Source organism: Hemibagrus wyckioides, linkage group LG11, assembly GCF_019097595.1.
Source record: "Hemibagrus wyckioides isolate EC202008001 linkage group LG11, SWU_Hwy_1.0, whole genome shotgun sequence".
NCBI classification, from domain to species: Eukaryota; Metazoa; Chordata; class Actinopteri; order Siluriformes; family Bagridae; genus Hemibagrus; species Hemibagrus wyckioides.
This window is the reverse complement of record NC_080720.1, coordinates 31358852-31375851: the sequence shown is the minus strand read 5'-3', so window position 1 is coordinate 31375851 and position 17000 is coordinate 31358852. Positions and strand designations below refer to the sequence as shown.

Below are 17000 nucleotides of genomic sequence, written 5' to 3'. Positions count from 1 at the left end.
ATAATAATAATAATAATAATAATAACAACATGTTAATCCAAGTATTGCTAGTGTAACGGAGGCCAGTGGAAAGTGCTGTACAGGTAAACCTCACTCCCCTGATCTCATGAGGCGCACTGGCGACTGATGCAAGAGGCTGCAGTCTTTAGCCTCATTGTTATTGCTCCCGGCTCCCATGCCAGAGACCCGCTTGGAGTGGGTGCAAGTAGGACCCGGGGGGTTACAATGGTGCCGTGACCCGGATGGGAGTGAGGTTTGGGGGGGTGAATGTAACAGAGGCCAGCGGTCGGTGCTGTGCAGATAAACCTCACCCCCTTAATCTCAAGAAGCGCTCTAGTGACTGACACTAGAGGCTGCAGTTTAGTGTCCTTGTTAGTGCGCCTGCCTCCCATGCCTGGGACCTGTGTTCGAGACCTGCTCGGAGCGGGTGCGAGTAAGACCGGGGGGGGCTTACAATGGTGCTGCAACACAGACGAAAGTGAGGTTTAGGGGCGCTAATGTAATTGAGGCCAGCGGTAGGTACTATGCAGGTAAACATCACTCCCCTGAGCTTGAGAGGCACACTGGCAACTGAAACTAGAGGCAGTCTTTAGCATCCAATGCTGGAGACCCAGGTTCGAGATCCGCGAGTAGGGGTTACACTATCACTTTTTAAGTTAAAAAAATATGTCATATTGTATGTTTTGCCTGTTTTAGGTTCTGACCCTGGCCAGTAATGAGCGCATCTCTTTAACATCCTCTATGCGTCTGCTGTTTGAGATCAGTCATCTGAAGGCTGCCACGCCTGCAACTGTATCCAGAGCAGGCATCCTTTACGTCAACCCACAGGACCTGGGCTGGAGCTCGTGAGTGACACCTATTAGCCCCGTCCACTCACTATATCCTGAACCAGCCCTAAGACATTTTTAATCACTATAACCATTCTCAAATGGAATACTATGTTATTCTAACAAATGTCTACATATGCATCCCAGGTTCTCAGTTAAACATTTCCTTTTTTTTTCAGCTATGTGACAAGTTGGATTGACACACGTCAGGCCCAATCAGAGCGAGCCAATTTGACCATTTTGTTTGATAAGTATGTGCCCTACTGTTTAGAGCAGGTCAGGTGCAACCTAAAGACCATTACACCTATACCCGAGGCAAGCATGGTGCAGGTACAGCGAAACTATTCTCAATTATCATAATCCATTAGAATAAATAGAACACTACTCTAAGACATGATATTTTTGTGTTTGTGCATGCTACAGACTCTGTGTTGCTTACTAGACTGCTTGTTAACGGATGAAAACACTCCCGCTGACTCGCCTCGTGAGCTCTATGAGATCTACTTTGTGTTTGCCTGTGTGTGGGCTTTTGGAGGGGCTCTCTTTCAGGACCATGTGAGTATTAGCATAAATGTTCATACCTGTTCATACCATCTTTCCATTTCAACCTCTTTCTCTCTTTCTTTTCCCTTCTCTCTCTCTCTCTCTCTCTCTCTCTCTTAGCTTAGAGATTATCGCAGTGAGTTCAGCAGGTGGTGGAATAAGGAGATGCGGGCAGTGAAGTTTCCCTCTCAGGGAACCGTTTTTGATTACTACATTGATCCCAACACGAAGAAGTTCACGCCCTGGAGTGAACGCACACCTCAATATGAGCTGGAGCCTGATGTTCCACTGCAGGTATTACCCACATATTTATATATATACACACACACACACATACAGTTGCAATCAGAAATATTCACCCCCCCCACACACATAAAATATAACTACGCTACTACTTTTCACTCTAGTCTAACGTGAGCTAATGTGAGCCTGTTTGCGTGTGCTCAGATGGTGCTGGTTCACTCGGCGGAGACGATATGCCTAGCGTATTTCGTGGAGCTTCTCTTGGAGAAAGGCAAGCCAGTGATGCTGGTGGGGAATGCAGGCGTCGGCAAGACCATCCTCGTATGGGACACCATTTCCAAACACAGGGAAGAGTACATGGTGGCCAAAGTACCCTTTAATTATTACACCACCTCGGCCATGCTGCAACGTGAGCAAGCAAACATCTGCTAGCATGAGTCTGCACATACATAGTGTAACACACACCTTATTGCCTTCTGTGTCTTGGGGCAGGTGTTTTGGAAAAACCTCTAGAGAAGAGGGCAGGAAGGAACTTTGCTCCTCCTGGCACCAAGAAGCTAATCTACTTTGTCGATGATCTGAACATGCCGGAAGTGGATGCCTACGGAACAGTCCAGCCACACACACTCATCAGACAACATCTGGATTATTCTCATTGGTGTGTGTCTAGGTGTCGGTGCACTTGGATTGCTTTCGTCACTAGGAACTAGGAATCTTAGCATTATAGCATTAAATGTGTTAATTACATATAATTTAGGGTTATATATCAGGGTTAAAGCGCTTAGGATTATTTTTTTAAACTATGCCGTTAAATCATTAACCTCCGGGTGGTCCAGGGGCAGGATCCCATGCTCTTGTTGCCGAGGCCCGGGTTCGAGTCTTGGGTAGGGCGCTAAACCCAGCCACTGAAGAGTTAACTCTTAGTGCCGATCCCAATGGGATTAAATGGGAGGGTGGCATCAGGAAGAGTATCTGGTGTAAAAACTGTGGCAAATTAAAACATGCAGACCAAATGATCCACTGTGGCGACCCCAAATAGGGAGCAGCTGACCAACACCCACATTTATTTGTCAGTAATAGAAGAAAATATTTGATATGTTGTAAATAATAATGAAGATCTCTTTGCCGTGTGTGTTTTCAGGTATGATCGACAGAGACTAGTGCTGAAGGAGATTCATAACTGTCAGTATGTCACCTGTATGAACCCAACAGCTGGAAGTTTCTCCGTCAACCCTCGGCTACAGGTCAGGAGCTACATTCGCTGACTTGCTTAAAAATCATTTAACAAATTAGTGCTGGCAAATCGTTGTGGTATAAGATGAGTAGGGACATGCTATAATAAAACCTTAGGGTGGAAACAGCTTATTTGCCATCTTTCTGTAGTATTATTTCAAAATACGGTGATCTGTTCAAAGAGGTAACAATCATTTTCATCTTTCTCTCTCTCTATTTCTCTCACCCACTTCCCCTCTCCGTTTAGAGGCATTTCTCAGTTTTTGCAGTGCATTTCCCAGGTCCCGAGGCTCTCAATACAATCTACAGCAACATACTGTGTGGTCACTTCCAGCAGGGGGGCTTCAGCTATGGAGTGAGCCGCTTGGTGGGTGCGCTTGTCCAGGCCTCCATCTGCCTCCACCAGAAAATGACCCAGAACTTTTTGCCTACTGCAATCCGCTTTCACTACATCTTCAACCTAAGGGACATCTCCAACATCTTCCAGGTGTGTGTGTTTGTGCGTGAGTGAGTAAGTTAAGGGAACTTGCTTGTTCACTATTCATGTGTGTGTTGTTTGTGTGTGTAGGGGATTCTTTTTGCCCAGCCTGAGACAGTGCGATACCCCATCGAGCTGGTGTACCTCTGGCTGCATGAGTGTTCTCGGGTGTACTCGGATAAACTGATGGAGGAGAAGGATGTTGAACTTTTCAGTAAGATCCTGTTGGACACTGGCAAAAGATACTTTGAGGTCAGAGGGATACTTAAATACTACATATCACAACATGATGACCCGGGTCCGAGACCCGCTCGGAGCGGGTGCGAGTAGAACCGGGGGTGGGGGTGGGGGGGTCACCATTGGAACCGTGACCTGGATGGGAGTGAGGTTTAGGGAGGTGAGTGTAACGGAGGCCAGCTGTAGGTAGTGTGCAGGTAAAACCTCACTCCCCGATCTCAAGCGGCTGCAGCTGTTAGTGCGCCTGCCTCCCATGCCAAAGAGACCCAGGTTTGAGAACCGCTCGGAGCGGGTGCGAGTAGGACCCGGGGGGTTACACATGGTTTGACTTTGTTTATGTATGCTAAAATGTATTTAAAATTGATCCCCCTCTCCATGTGTCTCTACTTCTGCAGGGAATAGATGAGTCAATCTTTATTCACCAGCCTCTGATCTATTCTCACTTTGCCCACGGTGTTGGAGAGCCTCGTTACTCACAAGTCAGTGACTGGGAGAAGCTGCAGAAAACACTGACCGATGCGCTGGAGCACTACAACGAGCTGCACGCCAACATGAACCTAGTGCTGTTTGAGGAGGCCATGCAGCACATGTAAGTGTTCATTTGTCCATTTATCAATCCCATTGGGTGTCCATCCATCCATCCATCCAACCATTCATCCATCCATCCATCCATCCATTTATTTCTGTGTATATTTCCCCATCTATTCATTTCAGTCTATCCATCGGTACCTCCATCCATTCATTTATGTAGCTATCTATCCCTCAGTATATATATCCTTACATCTGCCTGTCCATCCATCCCATAAATCTGTCTGTCCTTCCATCAGTACCTCAATTCATCCATACGCCAATTCATTAATACGTCCATATATTCATTAGCCCCTCTGTGTATCCATCAATCTGTAAAGTTATATGCTCATTCATTCATTCATTCATTCATTCATCCATCCATCTTTCCATCCATTCATTCATTTCTGTGTATCTATTCATGTCAGTCTATCCATTGGTATGTCTATCCATTCATTTATGCATCTATCTATCCCTCTGTATAACCATCAATCCGTAAAGTTATATGTTCATTCATTCATTCATTCATTCATTCATTCATTCAGACACTTCTTGATTATCCATCCATCCTTCCACCCATCCATATGCCCATTCATTAATACATCCATATATTCATTAGCCCCTCGGTGTATCCATCAATCCGTAAAGTTATGTGATCATTCATCCATCCATCCATCCATCCATTTCTGTGTATCTATTCATGTCAGTCTATCCATTGGTATGTCTATCCATTTATTTATGCATCTATCTATCTATGCATATCCATCAGTCCATAAAGTTATATGTTCATTCATTCATTCATTCATTCATTCAGACACTTCTCGATCATCCATCCATCCTTCCATCCATCCACCCATTCATATGTCCATTCATTAATACATCCATATATTCATTAGCCCCTCTGTATATCCATCAGTCCATAAAGTTATATGCTCCCCCGCTCGCTCATTCATTCAGTCATTCAAGTAATTCTTGATCATCCATCCATCCATCCATCCACATTCATTCATTCATGTTTGTGTGTTTATACATTTATTCTATTCATGTGTTCATTCATCTATCCATCCAAACGTGTGTGTGTTTTAGATGTAGGATCAGCCGTATTCTGGAGTCTCCAGTGGGAAATGCTCTGCTTATTGGAGTGGGTGGCAGTGGGAAACAGAGTTTGTGTCGCTTGGCTGCCTTCCTCAGCATGCTTGAGGTCTTTCAAATCACTCTACGCAAAGGCTACGGCATTGGGGACCTGAGGGTAACACACACACACACACACACACACACACATGCGCGCGCACACACACACACACACACACACGCACACGCGCACACACATGCGCGCACACACACACACACGCGCACACACACATGCACACACATACACACACACGCGCGTGCACACAAACGCGCACACACACACACGCGCGTGCACACAAACGCGCACACACACACACAAGCACACACACACGCACACACACACATGCACACACACACACGCGCACACACACACGCACACACATACACACACACATGCACACACACACACAAACACGCACACACACACAAGCACACACACGCACACGCGCGCGCACACAAACGCGCGCACACACACACAAGCACACACACACACATGCACACACACACACATGCACACACACACACATGCACACACACACACACACACACGTGCACACACACACGCACACGCGCACACACACGCACACGCGCACACACATGCGCGCACACACACACACGCGCACACACACACGCGCGCACACACACGCACACACATACACACACACACACACATGCACACATACACGCACACACACACGCACACACACGCGCGTGCACACAAACGCGCACACACACACAATCACACACGCACACACACACATGCACACACACACACGCACACGCGCGCGCACACAAACGCGCACACACACACACAAGCACACACATGCATAGTCACACATATTTTACTCTTCAGTATCACACCCTCTCCCTCTCACTGTCCCTGTGTGTCCTCAGAGTGATATAGCTGCTCTCTACATTAAGGTAGGAGTGAAGAACATTGGCACAGTTTTCCTGCACACGGATGCTCAAATTCCTGATGAACGTTTCCTCGTGCTGATCAATGACATGCTCGCATCCGGTATCTCGAACCATATACACTACAACTAATAAAGAAATGACTTCTATAAATGAGAGACATACACAGTATAACTGTTAATGCATGTGTGTGAAGGGGACATCCCGGACCTGTTCACTGAAGAGGAGGTGGATATGATTGTGGCTTCGATCCGTCTGGAACTCAGAGGCCTTGGCCTGCTGGACACACGAGAGAACTGCTGGAACTTTTTCATTGACCGTATACGCAGACAGCTTAAGGTAGCGTAATTCATGACCAGAACTCTTTCTGCTTCTCTGAATTATTTTGCTTTGACACTGTTGACACTTGGTTGGTGATGACAGGTGGTCCTGTGTTTCTCACCGGTGGGTTTTACTCTGCGTACACGGGCACGGAAGTTTCCAGCTCTGGTGAATTGCACAGCCATTGACTGGTTCCATCCTTGGCCCCAGCATGCATTGCAGTCCGTCAGCACAACCTTCATCAGTAACATCCAAGGCCTTGAGGTGAGAGGAAAATGAATCATACACCACCAATCATACCTGGTATACTCTGACCAGGCATAACATTATGACCACCTGCCTAATATTGTGTTGGTCCGCCTTTTGCAGCCAAAACAGCCCTGACCCGTCCTGCACTGTGTATTCTGAACCCTTTCTATCAGAACCGGCATTAATTTCTTCAGCAGTTTGAGCAACAATAGCGGATCACACGGGCCAGCCTTCACTCCCCAATGAGCCTTGACCGCCCATGACCCTGTCGCCGGTTCACCACTGTTCCTTCCTTGGACCACTTTTGATAGATACTGACCACTGCAGACCGGGAACACCCCACAAGAGCTGCAGATTTGGAGATGCTCTGATCCAGTGGTCTATCCTCCATCACAATTTGGCCCTTCATCAAACTCGCTCAAATCCTTACGCTTGTCCATTTTTCCTGCTTCTAACATCAACATTGAGTCCAAAATGTTGACTTGCTGCCTAATATATCCCACCCACTAACAGGTGCCATGATGAGGACATCATCAGTCTTATTCAGTGGTCATAATGTTATGGCTGATCAGTATATATAATGTGCAGTATGTTGTGCATAGCGCATGACTTTAAGCCTCTTGATCTGTCTTGCTTTAGCCTGCGGTAAAGGTGTCTATCAGCGAGTTTATCTCCTACGCACACACCTGCGTTAACGAGGTGAGCGTGAAGTACCAGCAGAACGAGAAACGCTTCAATTACACCACACCGAAAAGCTTCCTGGAGTTCATGAAGCTGTACAGCAACCTGCTGGCCACCAAAAGGAGGGAGCTGACCCAGAAGATGGAGAGGCTGGAGAACGGCCTGCAGAAACTTTTAACCACGGCCTCCCAGGTGACCATCTCTCTCATTTGGTCAATACTTATTTCATAAGTTTTTTTGCTGTAGTATGAAGAGTTTTATTATTTCCACTGTACATTATGTAATTTTCTCATAGCAGTCTAGGATGATCGTTGTTTATGTGTTGGGCAATTCATGGCTATACGCTCTTATTTAACCCAGTAGCTTTGGAGGGTGCAAACATGTGCATTCGATTGTTTATTCAGTCCCTGTTCCTCTGTCTCGCTCTCAGGTGGAGGATCTGAAGGCTAAGCTAGCGCTGCAGGAAGTGGAGCTGCATCACAGGAACAGCGACACAGAGGCACTCATTGCTAAAATAGGCCAGCAGACAGACAAGCTGAACCAGGAGAAGAGTGTCGCTGATGCGGAGGAACAGAGGGTGAGACAAATACACAGTAGATGTAAATTATGCATATCAGGCGCTTTGAATAAATGTTTTTTGCATATATGTGCAGGTAGCAGCGATCCAGGCTGAGGTGACGAAGCAACAGAAGGAGACTGAAGAAGACCTGGCTAAAGCCGAGCCAGCCTTACAGGCAGCCAATGCGGCTCTCAACACACTCAACAGGGTGTGTGTGTGTGTGTGAGAGAACGATGGAGGGAGAGAAAGTAAAAGTGGTACAGGATCATTGAGAACCCTTCTATCAGTGTGTGTGTGTGTGTGTGTGTTTGCAGCTAAATCTAACAGAGTTACGGACCTTCCCGAATCCACCTGTAATTGTGACCAATGTGCTAGCGGCTGTGCTAGTCCTACTCACTCTGAGCGGACGCATTCCTAAAGATCGCAGTTGGAAAGCCGCTAAAGTCATCATGAGCAAAGTGAGCGAAACTTCTCCATACGTTCTTCACACATAAGAGCATTCCAAGCCATAGAACCTCTCCACTGTGGTGTGTGTAATGCTCATGATATCCTCACAGGTAGATGATTTCCTGCAGGCACTGGTTAACTTCGATAAAGAGCACATTCCCGACGCTACAGTGCGAGTGCTGAGGGATGAGTATCTCAGAGACCCAGACTTCAACCCGGAGTTTGTGCGTCTTAAGTCCTCGGCTGCAGCAGGACTCTGTGCCTGGGTTATTAACATTGTGCGATTTCATGAGGTATTCCATGAGGCTGCATAAAGTTCCATCGTCACAATATACACTATATTGCCAAAAGTTTTGGGACACCCCTCCATATCACCGAGTTCAGGTGTTGTTTTTCAGGGGTTGGGCTCGGGCCCTTAGTTCCAGTGAATGGAACTCTTAATGCTTCAGCTTCATACCAAGACATTTTGGACAATTTCATGCTTTGTGGGAACAGTTTGGGGATGACCCCTTCCTGTTCCAACATGACCACACACAAAGCAAGGTCCATAAAGACATGGATGAGTGAGTTTGGTGTGGAGGAACTTGACTGGCCTGCACAGAATCCTGACCTCAACCCCATAGAACACCTTTGGGATGAATTAGAGTGGAGACTGAGAGCCAGGACAAAACTGGGACATCTGCCTTTACATGCACATGAATGTAATATGGAGTTGTCCCACACTTTGCAGCTATAACAGCTTCAACTCTTCTGGTAAGGCTTTCCACAAGGTTTAGGAGTGTGTTTATGGGAATTTGGGACTGTTCCTCTTGAATTGCATTTGTGAGGTCAGGCACTGATGTTGGATGAGAAGGTCTGGCTCACAGTCTCCACTCTAATTCATCCCAAAGGTGTTCTATGGGGTTGAGGTCAGGACTCTGTGCAGGCCAGTCAAGTTCCTCCACACCAAACTCCACATCCATGTCTTTATGGACCTTGCTTTGTGTGTGGTCATGTTGGAACAGGAAGGGGTCATTCCCAAACTGTTCCCACAAAGCATGAAATTGTCCAAAATGTCTTGGTATGAAGCTGAAGCATTAAGAGTTCCATTCACTGGAACTAAGGGCCCGAGCCCAACCCCTGAAAAACAACACCTGAATCCATTGATTTGGAGGGGTGTCCCAAAACTTTTGACATTTAGGAGCAATGGACACTTTTTGCACTAACCTAGATCCTAGATTTCAATCTAAAAGATACTAATTAAAAAATTTTCATAAGCCACAATCTAATCATCTACAGTCTCACTGAAAATGATATTTGAGTATTGTAAATATTCAGAATTTGCGGTATATGATCAAAATATTGCTGCTGATGCTACAGTACATCTTCCATATTTTTTAACTTTTAGTCATTCATTTATGCAAATTGTCTCTTAATCTTCTCCTAACTTTCTCTTAAAAGCTCTTGTCTCTCTCTTGTGCTGCCCTCTGCAGATATTCGTGAGTATACACACTTCAGCACTTTTCCTGCATGGAAATTATACAGAATCTAATATACAGAAAGTGTATTAAAATTCATTTACACATATATACAGATACATTTGCAGGAATATACTGTTACTCGACTGTTATTGCAGTTTTATTGAATAAACATACAAATAAATAAATAGAATGAATTTGTCAGGCGTTAAAAATGAGGCTGATTTGTTTGTTCTCAAGTTGAAATGTGTCTTGTGTGCATCCTGATACTTACAGAACGGACATACACCGATCAGGCATAACATTATGACCACCTGCCCAATATTGTGTTGCTGCCCAAACAGCCCTGACCCGTCCTGCACTGTGTATTCTGACACCTTTCTATCAGAACCAGCATTAACTTCTTCAGCAGTTTGAGCAACAGTAGCTCATCTGTTGGATCGGATCACACGGTCCAGTCTTCGCTCTACACGTCCATCAGTGAGCCTTGACCGCCCATGACCCTGTCTCCGGTTCACCACTCTTCCTTCCTTGGACCACTTTTGATAGATACTGACCACTGCAGACCGGGAACACCCCACAAGAGCTGCAGTTTTGGAGATGCTCTGATCCAGTCGTCTATCTGCCATCACAATTTGGTCAAACTCTTGTTTGCTTGTCCAAACGCTTGTCCATTTTTCCTGCTTCTAACACATCAACTTTGAGGACAAAATGTTGACTTGCTGCCTAATATATCCCACCCACTAACAGGTGCCATGATGAGGAGATCATCAGTCTTATTCACTTCACCTCTCAGTGGTCATAATGTTATGCCTGATCGGTGTATGCCTGCATTATCTGGTACAGTTAGCTTAACTACATTCTACTGCAGTAGGTGTGTGTGTGTGTGTGTGTGCAGGTACTCTGTGAGGTAGAGACAAAGAGGATGTGTCTCTCGCAAGCCAATGCTGATCTGGTTGAGGCAGCCGAAAAACTGGAGATAATCAGGAAAAAACTCACAGTAAGGCTGTCTGATCATCTCTTTCTCTCTCTCTCTCTCTCTCTCTCTGTCTCTCTCTCTCTCTCTCTCTCTCTCTCTCTTTTTCTCTTACTTTCTCTCTATCCATATCTATAGCATTAGAGGGTGATGATTCTCTGGCCTTAGTAAAAAATAGGCTCGCTTCATGATGATATGGAGTCTTTTTGAAAGACAGCGCATGTTAGTTCTACTCTGTTTGGTCTTGTTCTGTTGGCAAATGTGTGTGTGTGTGTGTGTGTGTGTGCTCTGTGTTTAGGAGTTGGACAGTAGCCTGGACACACTGACTGCAGCGTTCGAAAAGGCCACCTCTGAGAAGCTGCGCTGTCAAGAGGAGGTGAATCGCACCAATAAAACCATCCAACTGGCCAACCGCCTAGTCAAGGGCCTGGAGGTGTGTGTGTGTGTGTGTGTGGGTAGATGCATATATTGTTTGTTGTTCTATTACAGTTTCATCCACCTTTTGGGACATGCATTAATATATATTTGTTTTGATGTGTAGAATATCTGTATACTCTTCTCCACCTGTGTGTGTGTGTGTGTGTGTTTCAGTCAGAGAATGTGCGCTGGGCACACTCTGTAGCTCAGTACCGAGAGCAGGAGGCCACTCTCTGTGGAGATGTTCTCCTCACGGCAGCCTTCATCTCCTACGCTGGCTCCTTTTCCAAAAGATACAGACACGAGCTCCTGCACAACCTGTGGATGCCATATCTACGCACACAGAAGGTGTGTGTGTGTGTGTGTGTGTGTTTGAGTAGTCTGTTGTTCCAGTAATTAAAGCTGTTCTTTATGAATGTAATAATATTGACTGGATATTTATATATATATAGATCAGACATGGTCTAAAACCTTATGATAATATGATCACCGATAAAGGTGTTAAAGTGATGAAAGAACTCTGTTGCTTAGCAACTAGCATGTATGAGCTTTTTGTCTCTCTCAGGTTCCTGTTCCCATGGCCGAGGGTCTGGATCCTATCTCCATGTTAACGGATGACGCTACAGTGGCTAAGTGGAATAACGAGGGTTTACCCGGTGATAAGATGTCTACCCAGAATGCAACCATCCTCTTGAACTGTGAGAGATGGCCTCTCCTCATTGACCCTCAGCTGCAGGGCATCAAGTGGCTCAAGAGTCGCTACGGGAGCAGCCTCTGGGTCATTAACTTGGGGCAGAAGGGGTGAGAGGGTGTGGCTGGGAGGGGAATCGTTATGATGGATAGTATGCATGGTGGCTTATATGTTTCTGTGTGTGTGTGTGTGTGTGTAGGTACGTTGATGTAATCGAGCAGGCAGTAGTAACAGGAGAACCTGTGTTGATCGAGAACCTGGAGGAGACTATTGACCCAATCATCGATCCATTGCTGGGACGCCACACCATCAAAAAGGGCAGGTGAGAGATAACATTCACTCAAATATCAATTCTCTTCAGTTCACACACCAACACACATTAAAGGAGAAGTTCACTTTCAGAAGAAAACTCTACAGATAATTTCCACACCCCCTTGTCATCCAAGATGTTCACGTCTTTCTTTCTTCAGTCGTAAAGAAAAGAGTTTTTTGAGGAAAACATTTCAGGATGTTTCTCCATATAATGGACTTCAATGGTGCCCCGAGTCTGACCTTCCAGAATGCAGTTTAAATGCAGCTTCATAGAGCTCTAAACCTCCATCCCAGTCCAGGAAGAAGACTCTTATCTAGCCAAACCATCGGTCATTTTCTTAGAAAAATAAAAAATCATATCCTTTTTACCACAAAAGCTTGTCTAGCGCTAGCTCTGGGATGCATGTCCACGACGCTATGTACTACGTAATCACGTCGGAAAGTCACGCGTGATGTAGGTGTGACTACATAAAAGTATACAATTTATTATTTTCCTAAGAAGATGATCAGTGGTTTGTCTAGATAAGAGTCTTCTTCCTGGGCTGGAATGGAGGTTTAGAGCTCTATGAAGCTGCATTTAAACTGCATTCTGGAAGGTCAAACTCGCGGGCACCATTGAAGTCCATTATATGGAGAAACATCCTGAAATGTTTTCCTTAGTTCTTTACGACTGAAGAAAGAAAGACATGAACATCTAGGATGAAGAGGGGGTGAGGAAATTATTTGTAGATTTTTCTTCTGGAAGTGAACTTCTCCTTTAACCCCAGGGCCCACCTATTACTTTTCTAGACTTCTCAGTAGCAGGCTGTCTGAGGACGGTGTGGAAAAAAAAAATATAAAGGCCACCTCCTACACACCGTCCCTAGAGGGCACATTTTCGAGCACATAGGAGCACTTAGAGGCCACTTTATCACGGCTATAGTCTATAGGGCATCTCCGCTGGAAGGGCGCCCTCTGGTAATTCATCTTGTTTTCTTATACGTAGCGGCACCCCAGAGAGCACATATGGATACATGGTTTTTTTTCCATATGTGAAGGGCAGCCAATATGAGAGACACTGCTGAGAGGTGAACACTAGCATGACGGCTGCAAAGAAACTTTTAGCTGGATGATAATAAATAATGTTTCCTCACTCTGGTGAGCAGAATCGTGGTATGCTCTTTACTGAGAAGCTTAAATGTGAAGCTGTCTTTAAAGGAAAGTACCAAACAAGACAGTCCTGTCTCTGTTTTAAAGGGGACGGTACCGATATGCTGTTTAACTGCTCATGAACGTAACTCGGTCCAGTTTCACGGCACACTGTTTCCACATGACTTCTAATCATTTCAATATAGTAAATAATCATCTTCTAGACCTCTGTGTTGGATATTTTTGTCAGGTATATAAAGGTTGGGGATAAGGAGTGTATGTTCCACCCTGAGTTCCGGCTCATTCTGCACACTAAAATGGCCAACCCACACTACAAACCGGAGATCCAGGCCCAGACCACGCTTATTAACTTCACGGTGACTCGGGACGGCCTGGAGGACCAGCTCCTTGCTGAGGTTGTCAACCTGGAGAGACCTGACCTCGAGCACCTCAAGGTGTGTGTGTGGTGTGTAATGAGGGATTCTAAAGGGATGTTAAACGTCTGCTCAGGCGAGTAACACTGGGAGTGTATGTGTACAGTCCGAGTTGACGAAGCAGCAGAACACGTTTAAGATCGAGCTGAAGCAGCTGGAGGACGAGCTGCTGACCAGACTTTCGGCCGCCGAGAGCAATTTCCTGGGTGACAACATGCTGGTGGAGAAACTGGAAAGTACCAAACACACAGCAGCTGAGATCGAGATGAAGGTGCTTTTAATCAGAGACTTGGGCATTATAGCACACTTCAATAGGTTTATAAATGACCGAAAGACTTTTGTTGGTAATTTAAACACCACACACACACACACACACACACTCTCTTATTCACGTAGGGGCAATTTAGAGGTTCTTTTTAGAGATTCTGAGTTTTATGTGTTTAGTGTTCTGCTGGGTGTGGTGTCTCATTGTGCTTCATTGTGTGTGTGTGTGTGTGTGTGTGTGTGTGCGCATTGCGCAGGTGTTAGAGGCGAAGGTCAACGAGGTGAAGATAAATGAAGCTCGTGAACACTACAGGCCTGTGGCAGTACGATCATCTCTCCTCTACTTTATCATCAACGACCTCAACAAGATCAACCCCATGTATCAGTTCTCGCTCAAGGTCTGTCCACCTGTGCTTGTGTGTGTGTGTGTGTGTGTGTGTGTGTGTGTGTGTCTGTGTGCGTGTTCTTTATTGCAATGAATGAACATAGAACTGTTCTATTTTCTGCTGTCAAATGTTTAGAATTGTCCAAATCGTACACATCTCGTTTCAACATGTGTAACTGTGTAGTAAATTAGCAAGAACCGCTCACATTAGCTCTCTGCTAATTTCCTTTCCACCTTTTAAACCCATTCCTAATAATATCTTTCTTGTGCTAAATTATATCTGTGCTACTTCACTGTAGCTTGCAATGTAGTACCAGGGAAATATATTTGCAGACACTAAGCTGAAGGAGACAGATTTTTTTGCCACTTGATAGCTCGCAATGCTAAATTTCTTTCTTTCATTTCTTTTGGCAATTTCTTTCCGATGCAGCCTTGTAGTAGCCCCTTTGGCGTCCACAAACGAGACAGAGGGTTTGATGGACGCTTATTAGGGCCCGAGCACCGAAGGAGCAAGGCCAGAGGCCTTGCACTGTAGGTGCGGAAGCCCTATGGTTTTCGTTAGAATTATATATTTATTTATTTATTTATTACCTTTTTTTTCTCTTTCGGGGCATTTTGGACCCCTTAACATGCTCAAAAATTCTTGAAAATCAGCAGACAGGTTGGAATCTGCGGCCATTAGGACGTCACCGTGGCTCGACCCTGGGCGTGGCACACACCTGTTACAGCGCCCCCTGGAACATCTTGCTGCATAGCTGATACACACTTGCACGTATCCATGTACAACTTGGTCCACACTTAGATCTCACTGAACTGAACAACTTTCACACTGCATGTCATTAAGGCTAATCCACAGGAAGTCAGTTATTTTGAGTTGTTTGCAAAACACACCCAATGGAATTTGAAATACTCCTCCTAGGGGAAACCCAGGCTAATATGATCTCAAGACACCGATACAACCGCCACCAAACCCAGGCTAATATGATCTCAAGACACTGATACAACCCCCACCAAACCCAGGCTAATATGATCTCAAGACATTGATACAACCGCCACCAAACCCAGGCTAATATGATCTCAAGACATTGATACAACCGCCACCAAACCCAGGCTAATATGATCTCAAGACACTGATACAACCCCCACCAAACCCAGGCTAATATGATCTCAAGACATTGATACAACCGCCACCAAACCCAGGCTAATATGATCTCAAGACATTGATACAACCGCCACCAAACCCAGGCTAATATGATCTCAAGACACCGATACAACCGCCACCAAACCCAGGCTAATATGATCTCAAGACATTGATACAACCGCCACCAAACCCAGGCTAATATGATCTCAAGACACCGATACAACCGCCACCAAACCCAGGCTAATATGATCTCAAGACATTGATACAACCGCCACCAAACCCAGGCTAATATGATCTCAAGACATTGATACAACCGCCACCAAACCCAGGCTAATATGATCTCAAGACACCGATACAACCGCCACCAAACCCAGGCTAATATGATCTCAAGACATTGATACAACCGCCACCAAACCCAGGCTAATATGATCTCAAGACACCGATACAACCGCCACCAAACCCAGGCTAATATGATCTCAAGACATTGATACAACCGCCACCAAACCCAGGCTAATATGATCTCAAGACACCGATACAACTGCCACCAAACCCAGGCTAATATGATCTCAAGACACCGATACAACTGCCACCAAACCCAGGCTAATATGATCTCAAGACACCGATACAACTGCCACCAAACCCAGGCTAATATGATCTCAAGACATTGATACAACCGCCACCAAACCCAGGCTAATATGATCTCAAGACATTGATACAACCGCCACCAAACCCAGGCTAATATGATCTCAAGACATTGATACAACCGCCACCAAACCCAGGCTAATATGATCTCAAGACATTGATAATGTAAAATTGATGAGGGATTTTTGATCTCAAACGGTTCAGCCGTGAGAAGCCCTTAAACTTATGGCGAATAAAACGAAACAGGAAGTGGCTAATAACTTCTGTGTACATTAAGTGATCTACATGAAACCTTAGGATTATGTTAAGCACTGAAAGCTGATCACACTGATATGACAACTGTGAGTCTCGGTCATAGCGCCACCAACTGGCAGCAGGAAGTATGTCACTTTTTGAAATCTCTAAATATTTTCTCCCTTACTTTCACCTGATTTGGTTGAAAATCAGTCAGGATAATGTCAGGACATGGCTGATGTGAAACTGTGAAGGAATTTTTGATATCTTGAATCGTGTTACTATGGCGACGATTTACATGAGAACATAATAGAAGAAAATGAATCTTCTCATATGTTATGAGTGGAAAGGCCTAATGTTCCGAAAGATTTCCCATAGAGAGTGTACATGTTAATGAGAAAGGCCAGTGTGGCTGGTCCCCGGGCGTGGCACAGGGCTGTCACAGCGCCCCCTGGAACTTTGTCAGAAATATAGCTGCACAGCTCATC

General features: G+C 45.3%; 1 protein-coding gene across 3 annotated transcripts in view; it reads left to right on the top strand.

The window, feature by feature from the left end:
* The window catches only part of dnah9l (dynein, axonemal, heavy polypeptide 9 like), a 57538-nt gene that overhangs the window by 27148 nt on the left and 13390 nt on the right, over positions 1–17000 (top strand). For 2 of the 3 annotated variants that reach the window (XM_058402906.1, XM_058402907.1), the window contains 28 exons: positions 697–845; positions 1007–1157; positions 1251–1382; positions 1491–1664; positions 1818–2022; positions 2106–2271; positions 2755–2857; positions 3094–3333; positions 3415–3576; positions 3957–4150; positions 5215–5377; positions 6154–6277; positions 6371–6513; positions 6598–6759; positions 7384–7617; positions 7856–8002; positions 8079–8192; positions 8299–8442; positions 8542–8724; positions 9904–9909; positions 10787–10888; positions 11163–11297; positions 11456–11629; positions 11847–12082; positions 12172–12294; positions 13663–13867; positions 13953–14117; positions 14368–14508. In XM_058402906.1, the coding sequence (XP_058258889.1) occupies positions 697–845; positions 1007–1157; positions 1251–1382; positions 1491–1664; positions 1818–2022; positions 2106–2271; positions 2755–2857; positions 3094–3333; positions 3415–3576; positions 3957–4150; positions 5215–5377; positions 6154–6277; positions 6371–6513; positions 6598–6759; positions 7384–7617; positions 7856–8002; positions 8079–8192; positions 8299–8442; positions 8542–8724; positions 9904–9909; positions 10787–10888; positions 11163–11297; positions 11456–11629; positions 11847–12082; positions 12172–12294; positions 13663–13867; positions 13953–14117; positions 14368–14508 (4377 nt within the window). Of the gene's footprint in view, positions 1–696; positions 846–1006; positions 1158–1250; positions 1383–1490; positions 1665–1817; positions 2023–2105; positions 2272–2754; positions 2858–3093; positions 3334–3414; positions 3577–3956; positions 4151–5214; positions 5378–6153; positions 6278–6370; positions 6514–6597; positions 6760–7383; positions 7618–7855; positions 8003–8078; positions 8193–8298; positions 8443–8541; positions 8725–9903; positions 9910–10786; positions 10889–11162; positions 11298–11455; positions 11630–11846; positions 12083–12171; positions 12295–13662; positions 13868–13952; positions 14191–14367; positions 14509–17000 lie in introns of those variants that run through there. The other variant, XM_058402909.1, reaches the window with a different exon arrangement.